Source organism: Oncorhynchus mykiss, chromosome 12 (assembly GCF_013265735.2).
Source record: "Oncorhynchus mykiss isolate Arlee chromosome 12, USDA_OmykA_1.1, whole genome shotgun sequence".
NCBI classification, from domain to species: Eukaryota; Metazoa; Chordata; class Actinopteri; order Salmoniformes; family Salmonidae; genus Oncorhynchus; species Oncorhynchus mykiss.
This window is the reverse complement of record NC_048576.1, coordinates 84,630,864-84,658,605: the sequence shown is the minus strand read 5'-3', so window position 1 is coordinate 84,658,605 and position 27,742 is coordinate 84,630,864. Positions and strand designations below refer to the sequence as shown.

General features: G+C 40.3%; 2 gene segments (V, D, J or C); both read right to left on the bottom strand.

The window, feature by feature from the left end:
- Positions 1-7,697: 7,697 nt before the first annotated feature.
- LOC118937827 lies at positions 7,698-13,274 on the bottom strand. The segment is given in 8 exon segments: positions 7,698-7,912; positions 8,747-8,778; positions 9,540-9,822; positions 10,161-10,478; positions 10,603-10,887; positions 11,085-11,384; positions 12,645-12,674; positions 13,238-13,274. Coding segments are annotated over 8 exon segments (1,500 nt in total).
- A 7,678-nt stretch (positions 13,275-20,952) lies between these two features.
- Positions 20,953-21,552, bottom strand: LOC118937759. The segment is given in 2 exon segments: positions 20,953-21,356; positions 21,445-21,552. Coding segments are annotated over 2 exon segments (402 nt in total).
- Positions 21,553-27,742: the final 6,190 nt, after the last annotated feature.

Genomic DNA, 27,742 nt, shown 5'->3' with positions numbered 1-27,742 from the left:
ATTGACGTCATCCTGACCAACTGGCCCTCCAAATACACCTCCGCTGTCTTCAACCAGGATCTCAGCGATCACTGCCTCATTGCCTGTATCCGCTATGGAGCCGCAGTCAAACGACCACCCCTCATCACTGTCAAACGCTCCCTAAAACACTTCTGTGAGCAGGCCTTTCTAATCGACCTGGCCCGGGTATCCTGGAAGGACATTGACCTCATCCCGTCAGTTGAGGATGCCTGGTCTTTCTTTAAAAGTAACATCCTCACTATTTTAGATAAGCATGCTCCGTTCAAAAAATGCAGAACTAAGAACAGATATAGCCCCTGGTTCACTCCAGACCTGACTGCCCTCGACCAGCACAAAAACATCCTGTGGCGGACTGCAATAACATCGAACAGTCCCCGCGATATGCAACTGTTCAGGGAAGTCAGGAACCAATACACACAGTCAGTCAGGAAAGCTAAAGCCAACTTCTTCAGGCAGAAGTTTGCATCTTGTAGCTCCAACTCCAAAAAGTTCTGGGACACTGTGAAGTCCATGGAGAACAAGAGCACCTCCTCCCAGCTGCCCACTGCACTGAGGCTAGGTAACACGGTCACCACCGATAAATCCATGATTATCGAAAACTTCAACAAGCATTTCTCAACGGCTGGCCATGCCTTCCGCCTGGCTACTCCAACCTCGTCCAACAGCTCCCCCCCCCCCGCAGCTACTCGCCCAAGCCTCTCCAGGTTCTCCTTTACCCAAATCCAGATAGCAGATGTTCTGAAAGAGCTGCAAAACCTGGACCCGTACAAATCAGCTGGGCTTGACAATCTGGACCCTCTATTCCTGAAACTATCCGCCGCCATTGTCGCAACCCCTATTACCAGCCTGTTCAACCTCTCTTTCATATCGTCTGAGATCCCCAAGGATTGGAAAGCTGCCGCAGTCATCCCCCTCTTCAAAGGGGGCGACACCCTGGACCCAAACTGTTACAGACCAATATCCATCCTGCCCTGCCTATCTAAGGTCTTCGAAAGCCAAGTCAACAAACAGATCACTGACCATCTTGAATCCCACCGTACCTTCTCCGCTGTGCAATCTGGTTTCCGAGCCGGTCACGGGTGTACCTCAGCCACGCTCAAGGTACTAAACGATATCATAACCGCCATCGATAAAAGACAGTACTGTGCAGCCGTCTTCATAGACCTTGCCAAGGCTTTCGACTCTGTCAATCACCGTATTCTTATCGGCAGACTCAGTAGCCTCGGTTTTTCGGATGACTGCCTTGCCTGGTTCACCAATTACTTTGCAGACAGAGTTCAGTGTGTCAAATCGGAGGGCATGCTGTCCGGTCCTCTGGCAGTCTCTATGGGGGTGCCACAGGGTTCAATTCTCGGGCCGACTCTTTTCTCTGTATATATCAATGATGTTTCTCATGCTGCGGGCGATTCCCTGATCCACCTCTACGCAGACGACACCATTCTATATACTTCCGGCCCGTCCTTGGACACTGTGCTATCTAACCTCCAAACGAGCTTCAATGCCATACAGCACTCCTTCCGTGGCCTCCAACTGCTCTTAAACGCTAGTAAAACCAAATGCATGCTTTTCAACCGTTCGCTGCCTGCACCCGCACGCCTGACCAGCATCACCACCCTGGATGGTTCCGACCTTGAATATGTGGACATCTATAAGTACCTAGGTGTCTGGCTAGACTCTAAACTCTCCTTCCAGACCCATATCAAACATCTCCAATCGAAAATCAAATCAAGAGTCGGCTTTCTATTCCGCAACAAAGCCTCCTTCACTCACGCCGCCAAACTTACCCTAGTAAAACTGACTATCCTACCGATCCTCGACTTCGGCGATGTCATCTACAAAATTGCTTCCAACACTCTACTCAGCAAACTGGATGCAGTTTATCACAGTGCCATCCGTTTTGTCACTAAAGCACCTTATACCACCCACCACTGCGACTTGTATGCTCTAGTCGGCTGGCCCTCGCTACATATTCGTCGCCAGACCCACTGGCTCCAGGTCATCTACAAGTCCATGCTAGGTAAAGCTCCGCCTTATCTCAGTTCACTGGTTACGATGGCAACACCCATCCGTAGCACGCGCTCCAGCAGGTGTATCTCACTGATCATCCCTAAAGCCAACACCTCATTTGGCCGCCTTTCGTTCCAGTTCTCTGCTGCCTGTGATTGGAACGAATTGCAAAAATCGCTGAAGTTGGAGACTTTTATCTCCCTCACCAACTTCAAACATCTGCTATCTGAGCAGCTAACCGATCGCTGCAGCTGTACATAGTCTATTGGTAAATAGCCCACCCATTTTCACCTACCTCATCCCCATACTGTTTTTATTTATTTATTTTTCTGCTCTTTTGCACACCAATATCTCTATCTCTACCTTTACATAACCATCTGATCATTTATCACTCCAGTGTTAATCTGCATAATTGTAATTATTTGCCTACCTTCTCATGCCTTTTGCACACAATGTATATATAGACTCCCCTTTTTTCTACTGTGTTATTGACTTGTTAATTGTTTACTCCATGTGTAACTCTGTGTTGTCTGTTCACACTGCTATGCCTTATCTTGGCCAGGTCGCAGTTGCAAATGAGAACTTGTTCTCAACTAGCCTACCTGGTTAAATAAAGGTGAAATAAAAAAAAAATAAAAAATTTTTTTTGTCAACATCCGCTGAATTGCAGAGCGCCAAATTCAAATTAAATTACTAAAATATAGAATTTTCATGAAAACACAAGTGCAATATAGCAAAACACAGCTTAGCTTGTTGTTAATCCACCTGGCGTGTCAGATTTCAAAATATCTTTTTGGCGAAAGCATACCAAGCGTTTATGTAAGGACATCTTTCAGTAGACAAAACATTACAAACAGCTAGCAGCCAAGTAGATTGGTCACGAAAGTCAGAAAAGCAATAAAATGAATCGCTTACCTTTATGATCTTCAGATGTTTGCACTCACGAGACTCCCAGTTACAAAATAAATGTTCCTTTTGTTCCATAAAGATTATTTTTATATCCAAAATACCTCCAGTAGGTTGGCGCGTTATGTTCAGAAATCCACAGGCTTGAGCGGTCACGACCGGGCAGACAAAAATTCCAAATAATATCCGTAAAGTTCGTAGAAACATGTCAAACGTTTTTATAGTCAATCCTCAGGTTGTTTTTACAATATATAATCGATAATATTTCAACCGGACTGTACCTTCTTCAATAGGAGAGAGAGAGAAAATGTCTTCTCCAAGCTGTTGCGCATGCAAAACTCTGCTGGCACCCAGCCATACAATGACTCGATGTGATCCTTCTCGCTCATTTTTCAAAATAAAAGCCTGAAACTATGTCTAAAGACTGTTCCTTTAAATGGAGTGAAGGCAGGCAATGGAACAGAGAGCTTTCAGGAAAAACAGCACTTCCGGGTTGGATTTTCCTCAGGTTTTCGCCTGCAATATCACTTCTGTTATACTCAGACAATATTTTGACAGTTTTGGAAACTTTAGAGTGTTTTCTATTCTAATCTGATAAATAAATGCATACTCTAGATTCTGGGCCTGACAAATAGGCAGTTTCATTTGGGTACGTTTTTCATCCAAACATCAACATACTGCCCCCTACACTCAACAGGTTAAAGGTTGAGACAGAGTCTGCATCTCTCACATGGGTAGGCAGACCATTCCATAAAAATGGAGCTCTATAGGAGAAAGCCCATTCTCCAGCTGTTTGCTTAGAAATTCTAGAGACAATTAGGAGGCCTGCGTCTTGTGACCGTAGGGTACGTGTAGGTATGTACGGCAGGACCAAATCAGAGAGATAGGTAGGAGCAAGCCCATGTAATGCTTTGTAGGTTAGCAGTAAAACCTTGAAATCAGCCCTTGCCTTGACAGGAAGCCAGTGTAGGGAGGCTAGCACTGGGGTAATATGATCATTTTTGGTTCTAGTCAGGATTCTAGCAGCCATATTTAGCACTAACTGAAGTTTATTTTGTGATTTATCCGGGTAGCTGGAGAGTAGAGCGTTGCATTAGTCTAACCTAGAAGTAACAAAAGCATGGATAAATTTTTCTGCATCATTTTTGGACGGAACATTTCTGATCTTTGCAATGTTACGCAAATGGAAAAAAGCTGTCCTTGAAACAATCTTGATATGTTCGTCAAAAGAGATCAGTGTCCAGAGTAGCGCCGAGGTCCTTCACAGTTTTAATTAATCCTTCACAGAGATTAATTGTCACATTCAACAGAAAATCTCTTTGTTTCTTGGGACCTAGAACAAGCATCTCTGTTTTTTCAGAGTTTAAAAGTAGAACGTTTGCAGCCATCCACTTCCTTATGTCTGAAACTGTCACGCCCTGACCTTAGAGAGGCTTATTTTTGTCTCTATCCTGGTTTTGCTCAGGGTGTGATTTGGGTGGGCATTCTATGTTCTGTTTTCTATGTTTTGTATTTCTTTGTTTTGGCCGGGTATGGTTCTCAATCAGGAACAGCTGTCTATCATTGTCTCTGATTGGGAATCATACTTAGGCAGCCTTTTTCCCTTTTGTGTTTGTGGGAAGTTGACTTTGTTAGGGGCACTATATCCCTTGGAAGCTTCACGGTCAATTCTTCATTTCTTGTTTTGTTGACATCATTTTATAATTAAAGAAAATGTACGCTCACCACGCTACGCTTTGGTCCACTTATTCCAGCCAGGAAGACGGTTGTGACAGAAACACAGGCTTCCAGCGAGGGCAATGATGGGGCTTCACCATGTTTCATTGAAATGTACAGCTGTGTGTCATCCGCATAGCAGTGAAAGTTAACATTATGTTTTCGAATGACATCCAAGAGGTAAAATATATGGTGAAAACAATAGTGGTCCTAAAACGGAGACTTGAGGAACACCGAAATGTACAGTTCATTTGTCAGAGGACAAACCATTCACAGAGGCAAATGTATATCTTTCCGACAGATAAGATCTAAACCAGGCCAGAACTTGTCCATGTAGACCAATTTGGGTTTCCAATCTCTCCAAAATAATGTGGTGATTGATGGTATCAAAAGCAGCACTAAGGTCTAGGAGCACGAGGACAGATGCAGAGCCTCGGTCTGACGCCATTAAAAGGTCATTTACCACCTTCACAAGTGCATTCTCAGTGCTTTGATGGGGTCTAAAACCAGACTGAAGCATTTCGTATACATTGTTTGTCTTCAGGAAGGCAGTGAGTTGCTGCGCAACAGCTTTTAGAAACATTTGAGAGGAATGGGAGATGGTTTTTTATATTTTCCGGGTCAAGGTTTGGCTTTTTCAAGAGAGGCTTTATTACTGCCACTTTTAGTGAGTTTGGTACACATCCGGTGGATAGAGAGCCTTTTATTATGTTCAACATAGGATGGCCAAGCACAGGAAGCAGCTCTTTCACTAGTTCAGTTGGAATAGGGTCCAGTATGCAGCTTCATGATTTAGATGCCATGATTATTTTCATAATTGTGTCAAGAGATATAGTACTAAAACACTTGAGTGTCTCTCTTGATCCTAGTTCCTGGCAGAGTTGTGCAGACTCAGGAGAACTGAGCTTTGGAGGAATACGCAGATTTAAAGAGGAGTCAATAATTTGCTTTCTAATGATCATGATCTTTTCCTCAAAGAGGTTAATGAATTTATTACTGCTGAAGTGAAAGCCATCCTCTCTTGGGGAATGCTGCTTTTTAGTTAGCTTTGCGACAGTATAAAAAAAGACATACATTTTTTTTTCTCCCTCAATTAGGTTGGAAAAATAGCATGATCGAGCAGAAGTGATGGCTCTTTGGTACTGCACTGTACTGTCTTTCCAAGCTAGTCGGAAGAGTTTGGTGTGGCGCCATTTCCGTTCCAATTTTCTGGAAGCTTGCTTCAGAGCTCGGGTATTTTCTGTATATCACGGAGCTAGTTTCTTATGAGGAATGTTTTTAGTTTAGGGTCGCAACTGCATCTAGGGTATTGCGCAAGGTTAAATTGAGTTCCTCAGTTTGGAGGTTAACCTGTCTAGGACTGGGGTTCCCACTAGCGGACAGCCAATGAAATTGCAGGGCGCCAAATACAAATCAACAGAAATGTCATAAATCAAATTTCTCAAACATACAAGTATTTTACACCATTTTAAAGATATAATTCTCGTTAATCCAGCCAGTGTCTGATTTAAAAAAATGCTTTACAGCGAAAGCTACAAAAACGATTATGTTAGGTCACCACCAAGCCACAGAAAATAACAGCCATTTTTCCAGCCAAAGAGAGGAGTCACAAAAAGCACAAATAGAGATACAATTAATCACTCACTTTTGATGATCTTCATCAGAGGACACTCATAGGACTTCATGTTACACAATACATGTATGTTTTGTTCGGTAAAGTTCATATTTATATCCAAAAATCTTATTTTACATTGGAGTGTTATGTTCAGTAGTTCCAAAATATGCAGTGATATTGCAGAGAGCCACATGAATTCACAGAAATACTCATTATAAATATCGATGAAAATTCAAGTATTATGCATGGAACTTTAGATACACTTCTCCTTAACTTAAGGTATAGGGGGCAGCATTTTCACTTTTGGATAAATAGCCCTGCCCAATTTCAACTTCCTGCTACTCATTCCAAGAATATAAGATGTGCATATTATTAGTATATTTGGATGGAACACACTCTGAAGTTTCTAAAACTGTTTGAATCTTGTATGTGAGTTTAACAGAACCTATGTAGCAGGCAAAACCCGATGACTAACCGTTAAGATTTTATTTTTTGAGGTCTCTGTCTATTCAGTAAAGTTCTCATTGGGAAACCATATTTCTTAGGAACTTGTTGTCAGTTCCTACCGCTTCCACTGGATGTCACCAGTCTTTGGAATTTGGTTGAGGTTATTCCTTTGTGCAATTAAGTAGTAAGGCCATCTAGGAACTGTGTAACACTGTTGAGAGTTGCGCAAGACTTGAAAAGTAGCTTGGTTTGTTGTCTTCCTGTATTGAACACAGATAGACCCGCCTTCAATTTGATCGATTATTAACGTTTAAAAATACCTAAAGTTGTATTACAAAAGTAGTTTGAAATGTTTTGGAAAAGTTTACAGGCAACTTTTGAAATATTTGTAGTGACGTTGCATAATTTGGAAGCTGTTTTTTTCTGGATCAAACACACCAAATACATTTTGGATATATATGGACGGAATTAATCGAACAAAAGGACCAATTGTGATGTTTATGGGACATATTGGAGTGCCAAGAAAAGAAGCTCGACAAAGGTAAGGGATGTTTTATATTTAATTTCTGCGTTGTGTAGCGCCTGCATGTCACGTTCTGAACATAGTTATTTTGTGTTTTCTTTGTTTTAGTGTTGGTCTGGACGTGTTTTGTGTTTCTATGTTGGGTTTGTTGTTTGGCCTGATATAGTTCTCAATCAGAGACAGGTGAATGTCATTGTCTCTGATTGCGAACCATATTTAGGTAGCCTGTTTTGTGTTGGGTTTTGTGGGTGGTTGTCTTCTGTCTGTGTGTCATTGCACCAGATAGGACTGTTTCTGTTGTTCTGCCCCTGAACAGGCAGTTAACCCACTGTTCCTAGGCCGTCATTGAAAATAAGAATTTGTTCTTAACTGACTTGCCTAGTTAAATAAAGGTAAAAAAAACACATATTTAGCAGATGTTATTGCTAGTGTAGTGAAATGCTCACACTTAATTGTAACGGTTCAGCTGCCAATGGCCTTCATCAGAAGTCTACAATCACGTAAAATAAGTGGTGTCAGTACCTTGACCAGGCTGAGTACTGTGCTGTAGGTGAGGGAGAGAAGAAAGAGGATGATAAAGGAGGAGGTGGTGGACCACAGGCTGCTGATATCATCCTCAACGTTGTCCGTGCAGCTCAGAGCAAAGCCCGCCTCAGGCTCAGTCAGTAGGATGTTCGCTGAGAACAGGGAGAGAGACAGGTGGTGAGGAACGTATGTATACTTGTGTCTGTGTGTGTGTGTTTGTGTGTGTGTGTCTGTGTGTTCATGTGTGTTTGTATGTGTTCATGCGTGTTCATGTGTGTCTGTGTATTGTAAACCTGTATTGTATTAGTCTTTATCATATTCTAACAAATACAGCTAATTGAGTTCAAATGACATGTACACACACAGACACACACATCAACCCACAGAGAACACATAAAACTGATCTGTGCAGACTCATATCTTGGCCTAATATTATCATGCACACCCACTCACATTATGTCAAACTACACCAATACACTAAATAGTACATCCATGACCACCTTACTGGAAGCATAATACTACTATGTAGGCTATTTAGTACTGTTGTCTTTTCATGACAATTGTCTTCATTATGTTTGATGTACAGTAGACCAGTATATTTTCTAAGACTTTAAGCAATTGATATACGAACATCAAACCATGTGATCTCATATGCGGTATTGTTTATTAGCCAGCCTCCACATTAAGAAGACACGTTGAACAATGACAAAGGACAACAACGGCAACACAAGACTGTGCAATAGCACTGACATTTTACACCACATTAGACTGGACAATATCACAATTGGCAATATGCTTACAGTCAACAAAACAATGACAACACTAACATGTTAACTTTAACTCAACAAGGACAACAATGAAAACATCATAGAGGATAACAGGGGATACACGTTGTAATTGGCTATTCTGACCCACAGAGGAGTCAATAAGGAGACACAACGACACAACACACAGGTTAAAACATCACTTGTCTTCACATGAGTTACCCATGGACTTTGACACACTCCTCTCCTGCAGTTTATCACAGTGCCATCCGTTTTGTCACTAAAGCAACTTATACCACCCACCACTGCGACCTGTATGCTCTAGTCGGCTGGCCCTCGCTATATATTCGTCGCCAGACCCACTGGCTCCAGGTCATCTACAAGTCCATGCTAGGTAAAGCTCCGCCTTATCTCAGTTCACTGGTCACGATGGCAACACCCACCCGTAGCACGCGCTCCAGCAGGTGTATCTCACTGATCATCCCTAAAGCCAACACCTCATTTGGCCGCCTTTCGTTCCAGTTCTCTGCTGCCTGTGACTGGAACGAATTGCAAAAATCGCTGAAGTTGGAGACTTTTATCTCCCTCACCAACTTCAAACATCTGCTATCTGAGCAGCTAACCGATCGCTACAGCTGTACATAGTCTATCGGTAAATAGCCCACCCATTTTAACCTACCTCATCCCCATACTGTTTTTGTTTATTTACTTTTCTGCTCTTTTGAACACCAATGTACCTGTACATGACCATCTGATCATTTATCACTCCAGTGTTAATCTACAAAATTGTAATTATTCGCCTACCTCCTCATGCCTTTTGCACACAATGTATATAGACTCTCTTTTTTCTACTGTTTTATTGACTTGTTGATTGTTTACTCCATGTGTAACTCTGTGTTGTTTGTTCACACTGCTATGCTTTATCTTGGCCAGGTCGCAGTTGCAAATGAGAACTTGTTCTCAACTAGCCTACCTGGTTAAATAAAGGTGAAAAAAAAGAAATGAAAAAAAAAGTGCTGTGTTGTTGTCCAAGCTGTGCTTGATGGCACATGTGAAAACCGAGTTTCCCTCCCACTTATTTGTTTTGACGGTGAAGACACTGGTGACAGAGTAGTTGCCTTCCAGGGTTTTCTGAGGAGGGCTGGTGACCCCATCCTGGTACTCGCTGCTGTCCTCCTTCCACATGATGTAGACGTCACAGAGAGACGGGCTGACCACCAGGCACACCAGAGTCACATCCCCCTCCTTCTTGGTGTCTTCCTCCGGGAGAAGGTGGATGGACACTGAAGGGGCTTCACCTGTAAGAGGATTGATTTTAAGGAGAAACGTTACACTCATGTATGTGTAGGTACATATGAAAACCAGTATGTGAATATCAGTTTAAAATCAACCTAGTGGTCCTTAACCCTGGTTCTGGAGCAACACAGGAGTGTTCAGGTTTCTGTTCTAGTCTAGCACTAACACACCTGATTCAACTAAGCAAAGGTGATGATTAGTTAATGATTAATTGATATGCTGACTCAGGTATGTAAGCGCTGGGCTGGAGCAAATGTCTGCTCATCCTGTGTCTCCCTCTCCAGAACCTGGAGTATGTGACCACTTATCACAACCCCATTGAGACGTCTCAGTGACCTACTTCCTTTGGTGAAGCTGATGTCCTGAATGACCGGTGTGTCTTCACCACTCTTCATGGCAGAACACTGGACTTTGTTCACATTGGTCCACCTTGTCTGGTCTATGGTCAGAGTACTGACCCTGCTGTTCAGGTTGCCCTTTGATTCAATAGGTTTCAGATCGATGTGATCCGTCTGTTTCTGTCTGTTGACGTGCCAGGTGATAGTGGTACCAGCCACTGTGTTCTGTTCTGTACCACAGATGACACAGTCCAGCACTGCTTGGTTGTCCATGAACACATTTTTCACACTCGGTGGGTTCAGAGTCACCGTCAGTGGTTCTGAAAGGGGAGAGAAGCAGTATAAAATCAGGATATATTACTGATGAGGAACTACACTAAATAATATATATACTGAATGTGAACATGACATTATTTGTAGTACAGTCTTCTCCTATGTACGGACCTGTTTTAGAGATTGTCTTGATGGTGGGTTGTCCCTGGTGCTCCACCACACAGCTGTACTTGACCTTGTTGCGCCAATCAGTGTTGTTGACCTTCAGCAGACTGCTGGCTGAGTAGAGGCCTGATGGCTGTAGGCCTACAGTAGGGGTCGGGCCCTTCACCTCCTTATCATTATTCTTCCAGATGACAGTGACTTTATTGGGGGCGAAATCTTCAATCATACACATCAAGTACTGGGTGGTGCCAATGGGCGCAGACAGCAAAGACACTGATGGAAGCTTAGGGACTGAGTAGCAGGCAGTAAAAAAATGTCTGCATGTTAGTTAAACCACTTCCTTAAAGACATCCAGGGTAAACACCACATATCATTTTATAATCAGGTTTTCTAAACATAAATAGTTTTCATCACATACATTCAAATGCAATCTTTTAAAAAATAGAACAAACTTCAGAGAAAAATACAACATAATGATCACATCTTACCTGGTTTATTGATGACTGCTGTCTTTATAACTCCAGCATGTTCCACAGAACAACTGAAAGACGTTGACTTTCCCCAGACATTCTTTTTCACGCTAAGCTGACTGACTCCTGTGTAGGTTTCCCCGCTCTGGACTGCTGGGTATTGGACAAAGTCCGTCAGCGCACTCCCGCTGTCGTCTGTCCATTTGAAGGTGAGTGAGGAAGGTGAAAAGCCTTTAGCGACACAACCAATGCTGTAGATGTCGTTAGAAGGGGTTCCACAGTTCATAAGAATGAGTAGAGTAGGGGGGGCTGTGGCTGCTGCAAGAGAGAAAGATTGAAAGAAAAGTAACACTTGATTTGAATGTACAGAAATGACCATTTAACTACTAGGAATTACCATGTTTAAATGGTCATTACACAGTTGTAACCTAATAACTACTATTTAATTTAATCTGGCACTATAAGGCACCATTTAATTCCATGTAGTTGGTTTTCTTGTATTCTTTGATGTGTACGTACCACTACATTTCTAGTTCTATTAGTTGTAGGATACAAATAGACTGTCTAAAAAAACTTACTTTCAGGTTCCTTCTCAACAATGCAACAACAATAAGAAATACTAATAGATAAGAATACGAACATAGTAACTGGCTCAGTAGAATAGAATAAACATTTTAGAAAAGGTATAATACAGGAAGGCACAATTAAATACACATTAACACATTCAATTGCAGACAGATTTACCAGTGAAAACAGAACTGTAAAATAAAAGATCCTCTAATAAAACATATGAATGTAATTATTTTTATGGACTAAGGTGATGCCAATTAACACTCAATTCAATATAGGCTGAGATGGAGCCTTATTATTATACCCTATAATCGGTTTATGTGTTAGACTCCCATATGAATAGCCTCCATTTTCGTTTTCACATGGTAATTTTTTACCTAAAGCAAAGCCTAAATAATCATCTAATTAAACATCAATTGCAAAAAATGAACGACATATGTGGACAGATGAACAAACAATATACTGCCTTACCTAGGTGAGCTACACTAACAACATTATCCAAGTAATAATGACTACTTTTCCCCATAAAACAATGATTTATCTACAAATTACAACAATTTGATTTCATTAATAAAACTCACAAAAACAATGGCTTACCCGATGAGACTGTGACCATTGGTCCTTTCCCCCAATAGTCAAAGTATCAGTGTACACAGTGTGACAAGGGCATATGCCAAGCAATACAAAAACCACCTTCTTTACAACAATCGGTTTCAACTGATCTTGATAACTCCATCACTAAACCGAATGGTTTTCAATTTATAAGACTTTAGGAAACAAACATCTGCATTATTCTACAACAGCAGAACCTAGAAAATGAGGAACTATTTTACTTTCTAGGAAATAAGCAAATTGAGGTAAACAATTTCTTTAGTGGAATATGAACAGGTCTATTCAAGGACATTTTGCATCTGATCAATGATTTTGACAAAATATGTTATTTCTACACACAAAATAGAATGGGGAAATTAAACATTCTATGGAAATAATACATTTAGCTTTGCTTACCTGCTGAGACGGTGACTTGTGTCCCTTTACCTGTCGTGGAAATGTCCTCTATTTACCAAATCATGAGAGCAAACCACACACAAGTCAGAGTTGGTTATCACAAAGTCCATCTTTAATTATATGAGCTCTATCACAACCCTGTGACTCTCAGATCAATTTAGTGTCTATCAATGCATTCTCTGAGAGTCCCTTACACATTGCAACTGAGATCCTTTATAGCAGAGACACACATATCCAGACAGCATAGGCATAATTTATCGTTCAGCTTTGTCTCCTAAACTATCTTCTTTTCTCAAACTCAGAACCATAAACAAATCCTCCATATCAACAGCCATATATCAAATCCATTCTATCTTGACAAGATCACAGAGACACACTGACTGGCACACAGACATTGTGGAGCCAAGAGATACACGCTTGACCTCTCCCCTCTCTCCGGCCCAAGCAACTTAGTCTTGACATAGAACAGATACTGCAACCCCGCCACAGTATTACACAAACACATTCTGATGAGAAGTAACTTACAAACATATGAAGAATATAAAACATCTTACCTATGTTACCAACTAATTCTGATTATTCCCCAACATTACCCCAGTAGTCAAAAGCATCACAATGGTATGTCTCCATTCACTGCCTGTACAAAAACCCTGCACCTAAATAGGTCGCTTTAGTCATGATACTGAATCCAATAAACATTAAAATAAATGCAATATCACAATATGATCAAACACTTGATTTCTTGAGGTATCACACCCTGACCATGGTTTGCTTTGTATGTTTCTATGTTTTGTTTGGTCAGGGTGTGATCTGAGTGGGCATTCTATGTTGGATGTCTAGTTTGTCTGTTTCTGTGTTTGGGCTGATATGGTTCTCAATCAGAGGCAGGTGTTAGTCGTTGTCTCTGATTGGGAACCATATTTACGTAGGTAGCCTGTTTTGTCATTGTGGGTTGTGGGTGATTGTCTATGTTAGTTGCTTGTGTCAGCACAGTTCTTATTATAGCTTCACGGTCGTAATTCGTTTATAGTTTGTTCAAGTGTTCTCTGTTCATTAAATTCACGATGAACACATACCACGCTGCATTTTGGTCCTCCGATCCTTCCAACTACTACTCCTCAGACGAGGAGGACGACGATCGTGACATGAGGACAGATGTTGTGAATTCAGTTTTGAATACCTTTTAAAAACTCATGCTCAGGTCCATGTCATGACATCACTCCATCAAAACATACTTTAAAAATGTAAAACAATTTACAATGGGGTTATATCAATATCAGACGATCATTTGAAGAATATTGTATGGTTTCTCCCCATTGTCCCAATCCTCATGCAGATATAATGCAGGTTTTGTCTCTGAGGTTTTTGTACAGCCTCATTTCACTGTGCCCCCCAGCCAGTATCACAGTGATATACCCCAGCACAAAAACACCTCCTTCACATCTCCATAGGGATTCCATACAACACTGTCTGCTCTCAGTGAGGTATAAGAAACATAAAACCATGCATAATACAATATAATACAACAATACTAAAGACTCTTACAGTATCATATTCATCTATGAGTTGGTGGATTAATCTTCATTGTTTGGTATTACTGTTTCTGACTAAAGGTGTATCCATTGTCAGTTCGTAACAGTTGTTTGTACATTTTTGGACTTATGTTGCAGTATAAAACCCAGTATCATGTCTATGGCCCAAATCCTGTTTATGGTGAGGTTTCATTAGGTTTACATTGATACCATTGTCCTGGGGTGTGATGATTTGACCTGTTCAGTGTTGATGTGTCCATACAGGAGCAAAGGGTTTTTGTACGGTGTAATATCACTGTGGCCCCTGTATAGTCACAGTGATACACACCATATCAAAAACCTCCCACCAGATCCACACACCTGCTCTATGAGGACAGCAACACATTCAGATGGTTGTGGATAGGTGATCATACACATATCTATTATTTATTTTTATGTATTTGAATATTTTAACCATCATTTAATTAGAACATTTTACCTAAATCCTGTAGGTACAATGCTTTATAACTGTAACAGACATGTATGAGCCTTCATTATAATAAGGTTTATCATATTTTCATTCAACTCATTCAAAGTCCTTTATTCAGCATTAGTATGAATAGTTTAACCTTTATTAATAGTTGTTATTTAGTCAGTATCATTATGAATGGTTTAACCTTTAATAGTTGTTATTTAGTCAGTGTCATTATGAATGGTTTAACATGTAATAGTTGTTATTTAGTCAGCGTCATTCTGAATGGTTTAACATTTAATAGTTGTTATTTAGTCAGCATCATTATGAATGGTTTAACCTTTAATAGTTGTTCTTTAGTCAGCGTCATTCTGAATGGTTTAACATTTAATAGTTGTTATTTAGTCAGCGTCATTCTGAATGGTTTAACATTTAATAGTTGTTATTTAGTCCGCGTCATTCTGAATGGTTTAACATTTAATAGTTGTTAATTAGTCAGCATCATTATGAATGGTTTAACATTTAATAGTTGTTATTTAGTCAGCGTCATTATAAATGGTTTAAAATGTAATAGTTGTTATTTAGTCAGCGTCATTATAAATGGTTTAACATTTAATAGTTGTTATTTAGTCAGCATCATTATTAATGGTTTAACCTTTAATAGTTGTTATTTAGTCAGCATCATTATGAATGGTTTAACATTTAATAGTTGTTATTTAGTCAGTATCATTATGAATGGTTTAACCTTTAATAGTTGTGATTTAGTCAGCGTCATTATGAATGGTCTAACATTTAATAGTTGTTATTTAGTCAGCGTCATTATAAATGGTTTAACATTTAATAGTTGTTATTTAGTCAGCATCATTATTAATGGTTTAACCTTTAATAGTTGTTATTTAGTCAGCATCATTATGAATGGTTTAACATTTAATAGTTGTTATTTAGTCAGTATCATTATGAATGGTTTAACCTTTAATAGTTGTGATTTAGTCAGCGTCATTATGAATGGTTTAACCTTTAATAGTTGTTATTTAGTCAGCATCATTATGAATGGTTTAACCTTTAATAGTTGTTATTTAGTCAGTGTCATTATGAATGGTTTAAACTTTAATAGTTGTTATTTAGTCAGTATCATTATGAATGGTTTAACCTTTAATAGTTGTTATTTAGTCAGCATCGTTATGAATGGTTTAACATTTAATAGTTGTTATTTAGTCAGCATCATTATGAATGGTTTAACCTTTAATAGTTGTGATTTAGTCAGCGTCATTATGAATGGTTTAACCTTTAATAGTTGTTATTTAGTCAGCATCATTATGAGTGGTTTAACATTTAATAGTTGTTATTTAGTCAGCATCATTATGAATGGTTTAACCTTTAATAGTTGTTATTTAGTCAGCATCATTATGAATGGTTTAACCTTTAATAGTTGTTATTTAGTCAGCATCATTATGAATGGTTTAACCTTTAATAGTTGTTATTTAGTCAGTGTCATTATGAATGGTTTAAACTTTAATAGTTGTTATTTAGTCAGTATCATTATGAATGGTTTAACCTTTAATAGTTGTTATTTAGTCAGCTTCATTATGAATGGTTTAACATTTAATAGTTGTTATTTAGTCAGTATCATTATGAATGGTTTAACCTTTAATAGTTGTGATTTAGTCAGCGTCATTATGAATGGTTTAACCTTTAATAGTTGTGATTTAGTCAGCGTCATTCTGAATGGTTTAACATGTAATAGTTGTTATTTAGTCAGCATCATTACTAATGGTTTAACATGTAATAGTTGTTATTTAGTCAGCATCATTATGAATGGTTTAACATGTAATAGTTGTTATTTAGTCAGTGTCATTATGAATGGTTTAACCTTTAATAGTTGTTATTTAGTCAGCATCATTATCAATGGTTTAACCTTTAATAGTTGTTATTTAGTCAGCGTCATTATAAATGGTTTAACATGTAATAGTTGTTATTTAGTCAGCATCATTATGAATGGTTTAACATGTAATAGTTGTTATTTAGTCAGCATCATTACTAATGGTTTAACATGTAATAGTTGTTATTTAGTCAGTGTCATTATGAATGGTTTAACCTATAATAGTTGTTATTTAGTCAGCGTCATTATGAATGGTTTAACATGTAATAGTTGTTATTTAGTCAGAATCATTATGAATGGTTTAACCTTTAATAGTTGTTATTTAGTCAGAATCATTATGAATGGTTTTACTTTTCTGATTAATAATAGGTGTTCCAGCACATTTTGTGCATTTGGATGGTCATCATTTCTATCACTAAAATGACACATGTAAAATAAAAACATAGTTTTACTTCATTAACAAATTTGCTCATAATCTGCTTATAAATATTAAATCGTTTTGAACTTACATGTACATGTCTGTTATTCATGTTTTAAATATGAATGCAGATGCATGTATTTATTCATCATTCTAATTATATGTAAATATTTTCAGACAGTTTATCTCACATTCCCAGGAAGTGTCCATTTTGACTGTGTCAATATGAACAGGGTAATCCTTAGGGAACGATGGTTTCATGGGCCAGACATCTTTGTTGTTTTTGTACAGGTCATGCTTTGCTTCATACAACTGTATGTCATATCTGACACAGTAATACACAGCTGGGTCTTCAGCCCTTCTACAATTTCACCCTAATTTATTTATTTTTGCAAATTAACTAAGGAGGTAAGGCAATAAATAGTCCATAGTGATGAAATAATTACAATTTAGCAATTAACATTGGAGTGATAGATGTGCAGATGAGGATGTGCAAGTACAAATACTGGTGTGCAAAAGAGCAGAAAAAAAACATCTAAAAAAATAAGGGGATGAGGTAGGTAGTTGCTTGGATGGGCTGTGTACAGCTGCAGCGATCGGTAAGCTGCTCTGACAGACGATGCTTGAAGTTGAGGGAGATGAGGGAGATATAAGTCTCCAACTTCAGTGATTTTTGCAATTCCTTTCAGTCATTGGCAGCAGAGAACTGGAAGGAAAGGTGGCAAAACGAGGTGTTGGCTTTGGGGATGACCAGTGAAATATACCTGCTGGAGCGACTGCTACGGGTGGGTGTTGCTAAGGTGACCAGTGACCTGAGATAAGGCGAAGCTTTACCTAGCAAAGACTTACAGACAGTGGGTATGGCGACGAATATGTAGCGACGACCAGCCGGGGAGAGCATACAGGTCGCAATGGTGGGTAGTGTATGGAGCTTTGGTGAAAATACGGATGGCACTGTGCTATCCAATTTGCTGAGTAGAGTGTTGGCTAATTTGTAAATGACATTGCCGAAGTCAAGGATTGAAAGGATAGTCAGTTTTACGAGGGTATGTTTGGCAGCATGACTGAAGGAGACTTTCTTGCGAAATAGGAAGCCGATTTCTAGAATTCATTTTGGTTTGTAGATGCTAAATATGAGTCTGGAAGGAGAGTTTGCAGTCTAGCCAGACACCTAGGTATTTATAGTTGTCCCATATTCTAAGTCAGAACCGTCCAGAGTAGTGATGCTAGGCGGGCGGGTGCGGGCAGCTATCGGTTGAAGAGCATGCATTTAGTTTTACTAGCATTTAAGAGCAGTTGGAGGCCATGGAAGGAGTGTTGTATGGCATTGAAGCTTGTTTGGAGGTGTCCACAGAAGGGCCAGATGTATACATAATGTTGTCGTCTGCGTAGAGGTGGATATAAGAATGGGCCAGTTGCTGTGCAGAGCCAGTTGCTGTGCTCTGCAGTGCAGAGCTTGGGGTAGCCAGGTGGAAAGCGTGGCCAGCCGTAGAGAAGTGCTTCTTAAAATTCTCGATTATTGTGGATTTATCGGTTGGGGTAGCCAGGTGGAAAGCTTGGCCAGCCGTAGAGAAGTGCTTATTAAAATTCTCGATTATTGTGGATTTATCGGTGGTGACAGTGTTTCCTAGCCATAGTGCAGTGGGCAGCTGAGGGGAGGTGCTTTTATTCTCCATGGACTTTACAGTGTCCCAAAACTTTTTGGAATTAATGCTGCAGGATGCATATTTCTGTTTGAAAAAGCTTGCCTTTGCTTTCCTAACTGACTGTGTATATTGGTTCCTGACTTCCCTGAAAAGTTACATATCGCAGGTGCTATTCAAAGCTAGTGTAGTGCGCCACGGGATGTTTTTGTGCTGGTCAAGGGCAGTCAAGTCTGGAGTGATCCAAGGGCTATATCTGTTCTTAGTTCTACATTTTTTTGAAAGGGGCATGCTTGATGGTGAGGAAGGCACATTTGAATAACAACCAGGCATCCTCGACTGACGGGATGAGATCAATATCCTTCCAGGATACCCGGGCCAGGTCGATTAGGAAGGCCTGCTCACAGAAGTGTTTTAGGGAGCGTTTCACAGTGATGAGGGGTGTTCATAACGGACGCAGGCAGAGGCAGTGATCGCTGAGATCCTTTTTGAAACAGCAGAGGTGTATTTAGAGGGCAAGTTGGTCAGGATGATATCTATGAGGGTGCCCATGTTTTTCAGATTTGGGGATGTACCTGGTAGGTTCCTTGATCATTTGTGTGAGATTGAGGGCATCAAGCTTAGATTGTAGGATGGGGTGTTAAACATATCCCAGTTTAGGTCACCTAACAGTACTAAGTCTAACAATAGATGGGGGGCAATTCATTTGCATATGGTGTCCAGAGCACAGCTGGGAGCTGAGGGGGTCTATAACAAGCGGCAACAGTGAGAGACTTATTTCTGGAGAGATGGATTTTTAAAAGTAGAAGCTTGAACTGTTTGGGCATAGACCTGGATAGTAGGATAGAACTCTGCAGGCTCTCTCTACAGTAGATTGCAACTCCGCCCCCTTTAGCAGTTTTATCTTGACGGAAAATGTTGTAATTGGGGATGGAAATTTCAGAATTGTTGGTTGCCTTCCTATGCCAGGATTCGGACATGGCAAGAACATCAGGGTTGGCGGAGTGTGCTAAAGCAGTGAATACAGCAAACTTGGGGAGGAGGCTTCTGATGTTAACATGCATGAAACCAAGGCTTTTACAGTTACAGAAGTCAACAAATGAGAGTGCCTGGGGATAGACAGGGCCCGGGTTAACCTCTACATCACCAGAGAAACAGAGGAGGAGTAGGATAAGGGTACAGCTAAAGGCTATAAGAACTGGTCGTCTAGTGTGTTCTGAAGAGAGTGTAAAATGAGCAGACATTTGGGAATGGTAGGATAGATTCAGGGCATAATGCACTGACAATGGCATGGTAGGGTGCGAGAACAGTGGAGGTAAACTGAGGCATTGAGTGATGATGAGAGAGGCTGCATCTCTGGAGGCGCCAGTTAAGCTAGGTGCAGTCTCCGCATGTGTGATGGGTGGGGCAAGGGAGCTAATCGAGGCCTGTAGAGCGGAACTAGGGGATCCGCAGAAAAACAAAACAATGAGAGCTACCCTAAACAACAGTATACAAGGAATATTGACATTAGAGGGAGGCATAAAGCAATCACAGGTGTTGATTGGGAGGGCAAAGACAACAACGTGTAAACAGCTAAGACAACAACAACGGGTAAATGGCGATGAATGGGTAGATAGTGTCAGCTACACACAGGGCCTGAGTTCAAGGCTGACTACCCAGAGACCTTAAAGGTGATTCTCAAAGACTCTCTGGGCTTTAAAACCATTGAGTTTGGATGGGTGAGTACTGGGTCAACAATACCATGCACACAATAAACAATATGCAGCTGCCAGCAGCAGCAGCAGCAGAGATGCAGGGAACATGGTTTATGAGGAAGCTGAACTGATGGGAACAATACTTATTTCCTCCAACTGAGTGAAAGAGAGAGACATACTCTTTTTATGTACAAAGAGGGGAATTGATTTGAATTAGTCTGAGATTTAGGATTCATGGAGAAGTACAGTTAATAAATAACAATGACGTGTTGAGTACAACAGTTATTTATCATAATAATACAATTATCTGTTTATGGGATGTGATGTGCAGCATAATGAATGGTTCTGTTCTGCTCAATAATAAAATACTGCAACTATCATCATTGATGCATTGTGGAACGGCACAAAAGCCACATATGGAGATAATCTAATTATTGGTGTCCCTAAAGATACAGTATATACATAAAAGTAAAAGTCTGCTATCAAAATTCAGCTTCTGTATTTTATTATGCTCAATGAGGCTATTAATTAATACCTACCAGTAATTCAAACTCTGAATAGGATTAGGCTAATATACAGGTGAATGTAAATAAGCTGTCATTAAGATGATAGATATGTACTGACTAAAATGGTCAGAGGAGTGGATTAAGCTGCATTGAGCTTCATGAGTAATGAATACGCTGTAAATACACTTGGAATTTATGCTGGATCATCAGTTTCTTGTCTGTCACACAAAAGTGCTTCATCAGTTTATGTACAGTGCTGCAGCCTCCTGTGTCACTGTGTCTCTGGCACAATAATAAACAGCAGAGTCTTCAGTCTTCAGACTGTTCATCTGGAGATACACCTGCTGCTTGCTGTTGTCTCTGGAGATGGTGAACCGATTCTTAACAGACTGGGAGTAGGAGACAGTACTACCACTTGGAGCAGAAATATAAGCAACACACTCCAGCCTTTTCCCAGGAGCCTGTCTGATCCAGCCAATGGCAGCGTTATCGTTTGAGATTCCATCATATGTACAGGTCAGCTGGTGTGATTCTCCAGGCTTTTTACCCACAGGCACAGACTCAGTCAGTGTCTGACCCTGAACACCTATTGATAAAAAGAGAGCATTTGGGACATGAAGAAAAGCTTTTAAGTACACACAACCATCTGTTAAAAGTAAAAACAAAGTGTTTACCTGACAGTCCTAATATCAGTAGTAGTAGCCCTATTATGTAATCAATGTTAAACATGTTAGATGATGTTCAGTGTCTATCACTCTGTCTAGTAGTCAGATCTTCAGTCCCTCTCCTCCACTCTGCAGTGAGATAAGTAGTGATGGAATAGCTTAAAGTTTTGCATTGACTCCTCCTCACAGGGTGGGAAGATCACACAGAGATTACATAGAGAATTCAGCAATGGGGAACAGGTTTAAATGTTCTGAATACTTTGTTTATTACTTGTTCATGTGACAACAAGAAAGCTTGACCAGACTGGACAAGAAATAGTTTGATTGTGTAGTTTGAATGTTAGAAGCTGGGTAGTGCTTTGTGATATTTTTGTTGTATTCTTTACAGTAATGATATTAAGTATTATTAGTACCCTGTATTATTCTGTAGAGGAAGTCGTACAAAAGTGTTATTTTTTTTATACGGCTGCTTCAAAAGCTCTAGTCACTGTGTCTGTCCAGCACAATAATAAACAGCAGAGTCCTCTGATCTCAGCCTCTTGGCCTCTAAGAACTGGGTGCTTGTAGGGACGTCCTCAGTCAGGGAGAACTGGCTTTTCAGGGAGTCTGCGTATCAAATCAAATTATATTTATCACTTGAGCTGTATACAACCGGTGTAACCTTACAGTGAATCGCTAACTTACAAGCCGTTAACCAACAATGCCGTTTTAATAACATACCTTAAAAAAGTAGGTAGCAGAGTTAGTTCTCCCAATCGACTCCAGTCTTTTTCCTGGTTTCTGCCTTATCCAGTGCATATAATAGTCTGTCATTTTAATCCCAGAGATTTTACATGACAATTCAACTTTGTCTCAAGGTTTTATCACCTGAGAAGGTGACTGACCCAGTCTGATATCACAACAAACACCTGCAAAACAAAATGTCTCAACATTCAGTTTAACTATGATACTCAGACATTCTTCAGTCACCATGTAATGCTTTACTTACGGTCTATGGACATCACCATAACAACTAAACTCCAGACAGTCATAAGCTCCATTTAGTATTAGTTAGTACAGGACTTGTAATGTTGTAATGTCAGTCTAGGCTCTCTATAATGAGAAGGACAGAGCTGTGTATGATCAAAAAGGGATGAAGGGAAGGGAGACTTTGCCTAGACTGCCCTCTAGAGGCTGAAAGAGAGACCGAGGCGGAGAGATGTTCTTTAAGGGTTGGAGGCAGGGCTTTCTCCTATAGAGCTCCATTTTTATGGAATGGTCTGCCTACCCATGTGAGAGACGCAGACTCGGTCTCAACCTTTAAGTCTTTATTGAAGACTCATCTCTTCAGTGGGTCATATGATTGAGTGTAGTCTGGCCCAGGAGTGTGAAGGTGAACGGAAAGGCTCTGGAGCAACGAACCGCCCTTGCTGTCTCTTCCTGGCCGGTTCCCCCCTCTCCACTGGGATTCTCTGCCTCTAACCCTATTTACAGGGGCTGAGTCACTGGCTTGCTGGTGCTCTTACATGTCGTCCCTGGGAGGGGTGCCTCACTTGAGTGGGTTGAGTCACTGAGTTACTCCTGAGGTGCTGACTTGCTGCACCCTCAACAACTACTGTGATTATTATTATTTCACCATGCTGGTCATTTATGAACATTTGAACATCTTGGCCATGTTCTGTTATAATCTCCACCCGGCACAGCCAGAAGAGGACTGGCCACCCCTCATAGCCTGGTTCCTCTCTAGGTTTCTTCATAGGTTTTGGCCTTTCTAGGGAGTTGTTCCTAGCCACCGTGCATCTACACCTGCATTGCTTGCTGTTTGGGGTTTTAGGCTGGGTTTCTGTACAGCACTTTGAGATATCAGCTGATGTAAGAAGGGCTATATAAATACATTTGATTTGATATTGGCAGCATTGTTTCTCAGAAGAGCAAAGGATGACAGAATCTATTTGGATTAATACAATAAACTTGTTCCATCTAAATATGTTCCATCTATACTTGTTCCTTATGTACTTGTTCCATTACTCTTTAACATTAAGGACTGTCATGGTTCAATATTCAATACTATACTTATTCAAGTCCACATCACTAAGGACTTAAAATAGTCCTCTCACACGCGTACAGATATGAAGGCACAACAGCGCCTCTTCCCCCTCATGAAGTTGGAAAGGTTTGGCATGGGCCCTGAAATCCTCAAAAAGTTCCAGAGTTTCACCATTGAGAGCATCTTGAATGGCTGCATCACTGCTTGGTATGGCAACAGCAACGCCCTCGATCCCATGGCGCTACAGAGGGTGACAGCCCAGTAAATCACAGGGGCCAAGCTCCCTGCCATCCAGGACCTCCACATCACGTAGTTTGATAAGAAGGCCCGGAAAATCGTAAAAGACTACAAACAGCTAAACCTCTGTTTCTGCACGACATGTTCTACCAGTTCATCAAGTCTGACACTAACAGGCTTGAACAGCTTCTATCCCCAACCCATAAGACTGCTAAATAGTGAACAGAATAGCTGCACAGACAGTCTGAGGTAACCCTTTCTATTTGCACACAGGATTCTACACACTCACACACACTGACACTCCAACACACTCGTAACATGCACACACATTTATACTGGCTCTACACACACTCACATACAATCATCTCTTTCTATTTTTCTATTTCACCTTTATTTAACCAGGTAGGCCAGTTGAGAACAAGTTCTCATTTACAACTGCGACCTGGCCAAGATAAAGCAAAGCAGTGCGACAATAAACAGAGTTAAACATGGGATAGACAAAAGTACAGTCAATAACACAATAGAAAAAAATAAAAATCTATGTGCAGTGTGTGCAAATGTAAAAGAGTAGGGAGGTAGACAATAAATAGGCCATAGAGGCAAAATAATTACAATTTAGCAATTTAGCATATCGACAGCCTAGTGGTTTAAAATGCTCGACCTCCAGATGAGAATGAGGAGGGAGATTAAGTACAATTCTTACAGGCTTGTTTTGGCTGGTGTGTAGCTTATTCTTTAGATGTTTGGGGCTTCTGGTGTACCAAGACGTGCAGGCATAATCAAAGTGAAAACGGAGTAGCGCACTAGCCACAACCTTTAGGGTGTCTATAGTTAGATTTATATCTAATTGGCAACATTTTTATCAAAATTTATACAATCTACATAAAAACAATATGCTACTTTTCCCATCAACTCTGATAACATATCCCGAGTGAGCCATGTTTCCGTGTAACATTTTCTGTTTCAATCTCTGATGTCTCTCTGAAAGGCAACCCTTGCTCGAATTTCGTCTACCTTGTTGTCATGAGACTGGACATTGGCGAGTAGTATACTTGGGAGCGGTGAGAAATGTGCCTGTCTACGGAGCCTGACCAGAAGACCGCCCCGTCTGCCCCTTCTGCGGCGCCGTTGTGTTGGGTCACCTACTGGGATCCGATCCATTGTCCTGGTGGTGGTCCAAACAGAAGATCCGCTTCGATTAAGTCTTATTCCTGGTCGTAATGTTGGTAAGTTAACGTTGCTCTTATATCCAATAGTTCTTCCCGGCTGTATGTAATAAGACTTAAGATTTCCTGTGGTAAGAAATAATACATAAAAAAACAAAATACTGCATAGTTTCCTATATCAATAGGTGTGTGCCTGTCCTAATCATGTCCAATCACTTGAATATACCGCAGGTGGACTCCAATCAAGTTGTAGAAACATCAAGAAGGATGATCAATGGAAACAGGATGCACCTGAGCTCAATTTTGAGTCTCAAAGAAAAGCGTCTGAATAAATGCTGCTTAAGATCTACATGCTCTGCTAATAAGCATGCCTTAAGGGCGGCAGGTAGCCTAGCTGACAAGGTAAAGCTGACATGGTAAAAATCTGTCGTTCTGCCCCTGAACAAGGCAGTTAACCCACTGTTCCTAGGCTGTCATTGTAAATAAGAATGTGTTCTTAACTGACTTGCCTAGTTAAACTTCTTAGGGCTAGGCCCCTTTTTCCTGAATTTCCGCCTTTCTGATGTGCCCAAAGTAAACTGTCTGTTACCCAGGCCCAGAGGCCAGGATATGTATATAATATAAAACACTTTGAAGTTTCTAAAACTGTTAAAATAATGTCTGAGACTATAACAGAACTGATATAGCAGATGAAAACCCAAAGAAAAACCATCCTGAATTTTTTTTGGGGGGGCACACGCTCTTTCAATGCAAACCATTGGGACTATATATAAAAATAGCTCCCATATTGCAGTGCCTATGGCTTCCACTAGATGTCAAGTCTTTATACAACGTTTCAGGCTTGTTTCTTGAAAAATGAACAAGTCATTATAGTTGTTCCAAGGGGAGCTCCATAACAAAAGTAGTCTTTCGGAGCACTTGAATGAGGGCTTGCTCTTCATTATTTTCCTTTCCTATTGAACATACTACTTTTCGTATGAAATATTATAATTTATTTATATATTAGGGTACCTGAGGATTAATTAGAAACGTCGTTTGACTTGTTTGGACGAAGTTTACTGGTAGCTTTTTGGATTCCTTAGTCTGCATGTTGAACCAGTGGATTATTGAAATCAATGGCACCAACTAAACTGACTTTTTGGGATATAAAGAAGGACTTTATCGAACAAAACGACCGTTCATTGTGTAGCTGGGACTGTTGGGATTGCAAACAGAGGAAGATTTTCAAAAGTGAGTGATTTATTTTATCGCAATTTGTGATTTTGTGAAGCCTGTTCTGGTTGAAAAATATGTTGATGTGGGGCGCTGTCCTCAGACAATCGCATGGTATGCTTTCGCCGTAAAACGCAATTAGATTAACAAGACTTTTATCAAGAATGTAAGTCGCTTGTATTTTCATGAATGTTTAATATTACATTTATTTATTTGAATTACGCGCCCTCCAATTTCACCGGATGTTGTCGTCTTGATCCCGCTAGCGGGACACATACCCAAATCCTGAGAGACAGGAGACAGCTGCCAACAGCAGCAGCTGAGAGTCAGGGAACATTGTTAGTGTTAAACTCCCACCAGTTCAGGTTCATCTTCTTTACTCTGCAGGACTCTGAGAGAGCTATATGATTCACACAGAGAGACTGTTTTATCAACGGCAGAGGGAGTGAGATGAAAGAGTTAAAACGTTAGAAAGCTATGTGTAATTTGTACAAGAAGGCAGGTACAGTATGACAGGGATGAGAATGTCAGAAAACCCTCTGTGAACCATATTGAATTTTGATGCTTCACTTATGGGATGGGACTGTATAGAATGTTTTGAAAAACAGCCATAGAACAATTTTTAGCAATCCTAATATTTACCCTTATCAACAAAAACATCTAATGGTATACTCATCAGTGTTAAAACAATCAATTGATTAGGACCCTGTTACAAAAATCTGGTATGTGCTTATCGATAACGACCAGACAAGAGGTGGGGAGCATGTTGTTTACCTCCAATCAAGTTGATGTGAGAATTTCCATCGATATTGGTGTCATATTGAGATTCAATCAACGGCAAAATATATCTATATTCAATATTGTACTAATTCTGTTTGCTGAAATGTGACATTTGGTTTCATGCAAATACAGTGCCTTGCGAAAGTATTCGGCCCCCTTGAACTTTGCGACCTTTTGCCACATTTCAGGCTTCAAACATAAAGATATAAAACTGTATTTTTTTGTGAAGAATCAACAACAAGTGGGACACAATCATGAAGTGGAACGACATTTATTGGATATTTCAAACTTTTTTAACAAATCAAAAACTGAAGAATTGGGCATGCAAAATTATTCAGCCCCCTTAAGTTAATACTTTGTAGCGCCACCTTTTGCTGCGATTACAGCTGTAAGTTGCTTGGGGTATGTCTCTATCAGTGTTGCACATCGAGAGACTGACATTTTTTCCCATTCCTCCTTGCAAAACAGCTCGAGCTCAGTGAGGTTGGATGGAGATCATTTGTGAACACCAGTTTTCAGTTCTTTCCACAGATTCTCGATTGGATTCAGGTCTGGACTTTGACTTGGCCATTCTAACACCTGGATATGTTTATTTTTGAACCATTCCATTGTAGATTTTGCTTTCTGTTTTGGATCATTGTCTTGTTGGAAGACAAATCTCCGTCCCAGTCTCAGGTCTTTTGCAAACTCCATCAGGTTTTCTTCCAGAATGGTCCTGTATTTGGCTCCATCCATCTTCCCATCAATTTTAACCATCTTCCCTGTCCCTGCTGAAGAAAAGCAGGCCCAAACCATGATGCTGCCACCACCATGTTTGACAGTGGGGATGGTGTGTTCAGGGTGATGAGCTGTGTTGCTTTTACGCCAAACATAATGTTTTGCATTG